Source organism: Myotis lucifugus, unplaced genomic scaffold, assembly GCF_000147115.1.
Source record: "Myotis lucifugus unplaced genomic scaffold, Myoluc2.0 scaffold_16, whole genome shotgun sequence".
Lineage (NCBI taxonomy): Eukaryota > Metazoa > Chordata > Mammalia > Chiroptera > Vespertilionidae > Myotis > Myotis lucifugus.
Genome location: NW_005871064.1, coordinates 12,934,148 through 12,940,611, shown reverse-complemented (window position 1 = coordinate 12,940,611; position 6,464 = coordinate 12,934,148). Strand labels below are relative to the sequence as shown.

General features: G+C 58.6%; 1 protein-coding gene across 1 annotated transcript; it reads left to right on the top strand.

Annotated features, from left to right (window-relative positions):
- Positions 1-2,901: 2,901 nt before the first annotated feature.
- On the top strand, positions 2,902-6,184 carry MAFB (MAF bZIP transcription factor B). The gene has a single exon (XM_006085177.3). The coding sequence runs from the start codon at positions 3,281-3,283 to the stop codon at positions 4,250-4,252; it is 972 nt and encodes a 323-aa protein (XP_006085239.1). The 5' UTR covers positions 2,902-3,280; the 3' UTR covers positions 4,253-6,184.
- Positions 6,185-6,464: the final 280 nt, after the last annotated feature.

Sequence of the window (6,464 nt, the reverse complement as noted above, 5' to 3'; positions counted from 1 at the left end):
TCTTCCCTCTTTCCCCGCAGCCCACCCCACCCCACCCCGCTTGTCTTTTAGGGATGGGGTGTAGTCTCTGGGTACAGCTGTATACCCTCTGATGGGGAGCCAAGCACTCTGATCCCCTTAGACCCTAGGCACGGGGAAGTGGCTGACCGTGGTGTCCGGAGGTGGCCTTAAGGTTTGGGGTGCGCCACGGGACCCAGCGGCAGAGTGCAGCAGGAGCCGTGGTGAGGGAGGCAAGACGTGCGATCCAGGCCCTGCAGCAACCTTCACTCCGGAGCAAACTGCTGTCTTTGTCACCCATTTCCAACAGCTTTTGGTGGAGGTGTTTGGGGGTGGGGTGGGAGAGGAGGGTCTGGGAGAGCGACCAGGAAATAGATTGGGGAGGGGGAGGGGGACCTAGGGATGGACTGAGATACCTCAGTCAGAGCCCAGGGTATAGGACTGACTGCAACGGAGACAGGCACAGGGACAAAGAGAAGGCGCCTGCCCAAAGCCCGAGTTCTAGACCAGCTCTGAGACGGCGCAGGACGCCCGCGGAAAGCGGAACGTTCGCAACTGCGGAGCTGGGACAGAGGATGGCCGCACTCTGAGACGCGGGCTTCATTCCTCGACAGCGAGGATCAGGGCGACCCAGGGACACGGCGCGAACACAGACTGGCTCTGCCTCCGCGGCGCGTACACACAAGTCCACGGGGTCAGGCGCGCTCTCCTAGCCGCGGGTCTCTCGCAGCCGGGAAGGGCGCTCCAGGCTGGAGTTCAGTGGCACAGAGAGAGCCCAGTGCGTTTCTCCGGCCCGGGCGCCTGGAGACGGGGCCATCCTCTGCACAGACCATGACGGCTAACCCAGGATGGCCTCGAAACGTCCCCCCACGGAGCCGCGGGTCCGAGTGTGCTGTCACTGCGTGCAAACGCGACGGGGACTGGGAAGGTGCTTGTCCCGAGCGCCCACCTTCGGGCAGGGGCGGGGCAGCAGCTTGGCCCAGACCCCGCTAACCGTTTCTGCGGAGAGCGGAGAGCGCGCTCTCGCAGAGGGTTGAAAACGGTCTCTTACAGCTTTTACAGTTGCCCTTGCCGAACCCAACCTTTCAGTTCAAGTCTTAGTTAAAAGATATTCATTTTATTTAAAACGGGCGGTCTAAGACCACATCCCACCTCCGCCTCACTGAGGGCGCAAGATAATAGTTTTCAGATTAATTGAAGGTAAATATTTTATCTTCTGAGGCTAAAAAAAAATCTGGTTGCATCCACATTGGTAAAGCCCACCTGACGACACTTAAGCGCGGCGTCGTGCTGGTCCCGCACAGGCAGTAGCTCGGACACACTCACCCAGCGCGCGCTGCTCCTGCCTTTCGCTGTGCGCACTCAACGCTGAAGCGCAGAAGGCGACGCGGGAGGCGGGTCGGGTCTCCCGGTACAGCGAATTTAAGATTTATCCGGTTTCTGAGCCCGGGCTGGGGTCTCGGAAGGAACCTCTGATTTCAGGCCATCCTGGACCCGGATAGGGAGGGTGCACTGTGCCCGAGACCTGTGTGTATGCGTAGTGCGGTACGCTCCTGGCTTCCCGTCTGCGCTCCGGGAGTTGTCTTCGGACAACCCTGGACCCCCTCGCTGCAGCTTTAAGCTTTCCGCCACAGGCTTAACTCGGCCTAGGACCTTCCCGCATTAGGAACGACCCATCGGCATCCGCCCCTACGCCCACCCATCCCTAGAGCAGGGAGCAGAGTTTCACGGGGGATGATCGGCGGGGAACTCGCGGCTGAGTCCAAAGTCCGGATTCGACGACCTTTGCGTAACTCTAGGGGAAACCGTCCTGGGCTCCGGTGCACACTCAGCCTACTTTCTGGGCTGGTTTGGGTCGGGCAGCTTAGGAGGACTCAGCTGGGTCCCAGACGTCGTCCAAGCTTTCCGGCTGCGGGCCAGGCGGTTCGGTGCGCCTTTGCGCACAGTGGCCACTTGGGGTCGCACTTTATGCCTGTTTGAGCCTCTCGGTCGCCGGCTGACGCCGGGATCTGCTTAATCGTTACAAAACGTTCAAACAAAAACAGGCTGGTTCCCCAGCAGCCAAGAGCCACCCGGAGCATCGTCCTGGTCTGGTCTGAGCCCCATGCCTCGGGAAGCTCAGGGTTCCGTGCATCTGGCTGGGGAAAGATTTTCAGCGCTGTTTGTCCGATTCTTTCCCCGCTCCCTTCATCTTGTGTCATTTGTGGGAGGGTTGGGCGCAGTGAACGGTGGGGCCAGTGGAGTCCTATCTCAGGGTTAGGCCAGCGCACCCCGTAGGAGGGGAGAGCGGCCCTTGGTTGGCTCGAGGAGGGTCCCTTGAGACTAAGAGTTGGATTTGAGCTCAACTCTTGGAAACCCAACTCACCCCTCAACACACAAATGTGTGCAGCCCTGCAGAAACACACGGCACACACACGGACCACGGCCGCGCAGCACACGGAGCGTCCCCCACTGGGCGGGGGCGCTTGGGAACAAAGGACCCGAGAGGTGTTGTCCCGGCGCTTGTTCTGAGCCTCCTTGGGGGTGACACGGACAGGGGGTGGGGAAACCAAAGGGGAAAAAGGGAGGAACTGGGGACGAGGACTGGGCGAAGTGGAGGAAGCGGCTGCTTGGCCTAGAGGGGGAATGCGCACCAAAAGCGAGAGGGCGGGGGCCGGGACTTTGAGGGTGTGGGGGGCTGGGCCCTGGCCCACGGTCCTACTTGGCTCCAGCCCTCTGCTAAGCCTCCTCCCCCGCGTCTCAGGCCTCCAGTCAGCTGACGCGGGGGGCGGAGGAGCTGTCAGGCGCGCCCCGCCCTGCGCCGTGGGGCTGCGGGGGCCGTGCAGCTATTGGCCAGCGCGCTGGGCCGCCTGGGCCCCCGCTCTCCAGTGACATCAGAAGGCGATAAAAGGCAACGGCGGCGCCAGATTCAGCACAGCTGCACCGCCGGGCTGTGAGCGGCTGCAATTGAGAACCCAAGACCAAGGGAGCTCGGGAGCGAGCGGCAGTCGCTTGCCCCGCGCCTCCCCTTCGCACAGCTGCGCGCCCCGCTCGCTTCTCTACCCCTCCCCGCTCGCCCAGGCTCCGGCTTTGCCACAGTCCCGAGCTCTGGGGTGGCGCAGGCAGCTTCGGGACTCTTCGGCGCGCCACCGCGTCTCCAGACAAAGGCTTGGCCGGCGGCCCCAGCCCGCTGCGCCCTCGGCTCACCGCCTCCCGGGCTCGCCGCTCTTCGCCCCCGCTCTCGGCTCGGCGCGCCCCGGCCGGCTGCAAAGTTTCCCAGCGGCTGCTGCGCCTCGCGTCAGCGATGGCCGCGGAGCTGAGCATGGGGCCCGAGCTGCCCACCAGCCCGCTGGCCATGGAGTATGTTAACGACTTCGACCTGCTCAAGTTCGATGTAAAGAAGGAGCCTCTGGGGCGCGCGGAGCGCCCGGGCCGGCCCTGCACGCGCCTGCAGCCCGCCGGCTCGGTGTCGTCCACCCCGCTCAGCACGCCCTGCAGCTCGGTGCCCTCGTCGCCCAGCTTCAGCCCGACCGAACAGAAGACCCACCTGGAGGACCTGTACTGGATGGCGAGCACCTACCAGCAGATGAACCCGGAGGCGCTCAACCTGACGCCCGAGGACGCGGTGGAGGCGCTCATCGGCTCGCACCCTGTGCCACAGCCCTTGCAGAGTTTCGACGGCTTCCGCGGTGCGCACCACCACCATCATCACCACCACCCACACCCACATCATGGGTACCCGGGCGCCGGCGTGACCCACGAAGAGCTGGGCCCACACGCTCACCAGCACCATCACCACCATCACCAAGCGTCGCCGCCGCCGTCCAATGCTGCTAGCCCCACGCAGCAGCTGCCCACCAGCCACCCCGGGCCTGGGCCGCACGCGGCAGCCGCGGCGACGGCGTCTGGTGGTAGCGGCAGCGTAGAGGACCGCTTCTCCGACGACCAGCTCGTGTCCATGTCCGTGCGCGAGCTGAACCGCCATCTGCGGGGCTTCACCAAGGACGAGGTGATCCGCCTGAAACAGAAGCGGCGGACCCTGAAGAACCGGGGCTACGCCCAGTCGTGCAGGTATAAACGCGTCCAGCAGAAACACCACCTGGAGAATGAGAAGACGCAGCTCATTCAGCAGGTGGAGCAGCTTAAGCAGGAGGTGTCCCGGCTGGCCCGCGAAAGAGACGCCTACAAGGTCAAGTGCGAGAAACTCGCCAACTCCGGCTTCAGGGAGGCGGGCTCCACCAGCGACAGCCCCTCCTCTCCCGAGTTCTTTCTGTGAGTCGTGGCCATCCCGGCCCCTGCCCTTGCCCGGCCCGGACTCCCCGCACCCAGTTCCCAGCCCCAGACTCCCCTGGACCCTGTCCCTGCCACAGCCACAGCCTTGACCTGTTTGACTTGAGGGAGAGGGAGGAAGGGCGCGCAGGACGCGGGCGACGGGAGGGCGCGCGGGCAGGCAGGGGACCTTGGCCAAGGCGAGAACGGCGCGCGCCAGCGCTGCCTCCTAGACTGGAGCAGAGCCAGAGAGAGACGAGGGGGTGGGGAGTCCCGGAGCAACTTTTCTTCAGGCTGGAGGGCTACGAGGCATAGTCCTGAGGAGTCGCCACGGGCCGTCAGGAGACTCCTGGCTTTCTGAACTTTGTGCGTTAAGCCGGGGCCGCTACCTCACGGCCAGGAAGAGAGCAGCGAGGAGAGAGGGACCCTGGCTTCCTGGCAGGCGCGAGGCGAGGAAGGAAAGACAGACGGACCTGTCTGCCCAGGGTCCGGAGAACACTGGCTCTCAGCCCCGAGACGCGGGCCTCAGTTAGAACATTCTGCGCGCAAAGATCATCAGTTTTATTGCCTGCTCGATTATATAGAAAAATACGAAAATCTGCATTAAAAATATTAATCCTGCATGCTGGACATGTATGGTAATAATTTCTATTTTGTACCATTTTCTTGTTTAACTTTAGCATGTTGTTGATCATGGATCATAACCCCTTGTTTCTTTGAGTGAGAAGGGAACGCAGTTTGGAAACTCCGGTGGCTGCTTGCCGGGTGTCAGTCCCGGCTGTCGGCTTGTAAATACCCGCCTGCCAAACCGCTTAGAGAACGTGGCAGCAAACTGAGTGTCGTCTTTGTTTGGGTTTATTATTATGGCATTTTTTTTTGTAAGTAAAAAAAAAAGTTGTGGGCATTGTGCATCAGAAAACAACTTTGTCTTGGGCACTTTTGAAAGTTGCTTGTTTTCTCCGCTCCCCTGCCGGCACTGGGTCCTCTTTTCCCTTCCGCTTTAGTTTTCCATTTTGTTGGTTTTGAGAGAAAGAGGACTGGGGTCCCAGAACCCCAGGACCAGGACAGGGCAGCTGCAGAGTTTCAAACCCCAAGTGGAAGGTCCTTGCTTCCACTTTGTATTTTATGGCTAAACGGACACCCCTAACATGAAGGAAAGGAAAACATCGTGTTTGCTTTTTTAATTGCAATCAGAACCACCCTGGGGGTCCCTTCACAACCCTCCAGGCCGCTACTAATTGCTGGAGCCGCTGTGCCCCTAGGGAGACTGGCTTCACCAGCTGGACACTGCCCAATGGTGACCTGAACTTGTGTTAAACCAACGTCCACACTCAGAAAGTACTGGAAACCCAAACACTGGCAAGTAATTTTGCAACTTTCACACGTTATGTGTGTTTCTTTCCCTGCTTTTGCGCTATCAGGCAGAGTTATTGGTGGTGTTCCCCCCACCCCCTTCAGTTGTATAGTAGTTATAGGGAAGATCTGGGTGTTTTTCTTTATTATTACATTTTTTCCTGCAGGTCAGTAAAAGGATTTAAGTTGCACTGACAAAAATACCAAAACGAAAGTGTATTTTTTAGTTCCCATTTGAAATTGCTGGCGCTGCTGGCCGGATGCATTTTTGAGTTTGTATTAGTTGATAAATTAACAGTAATAACAAGATTGTATGAACCGCATGGTGCTTGCAGTTTTAAATATTGTGGATATTCGTCCTGCATCAGAAACGAGCTTTAGTTTTTACAGATTCAACTGTGTTGAAATCAAATTTGCCGCAACAGAAATTGTTTTTATTTCATGTAAAATAAGGGATCAATTTCAAACCCTGCTTATGATATGAAAATATTAAAACCTAGTCTATTGTAGTTTTATTCAGACTGGTTTCTGTTTTTTGGTTATTAAAATGGTTTCCTATTTTGCTTATTAAAAGCACGGAAATGGTGTTTATTTAGAGGACTCCGTGTTTGCCTGACTTTGACTTTCTTCTCTTGCCTCTTCAAGCATCGCACCAGCTTCGGAGGCACTCTCAATGCCCCTGGCCAATGGAGAAACAGACCAAGTGCAGGCAAATCTCTCCCTGGAGTGTATGTGTATGTGTGTGTGTATATGTGTGTGTATGTGTGTGTGTGTGTGTGTGTGTGTGTGCATGCACACGCATGGGCTTCAAACATGTTTTCTGCTTCTCACTCTAGGTATAGACCTGACCCCAATCAGGAGCCGAT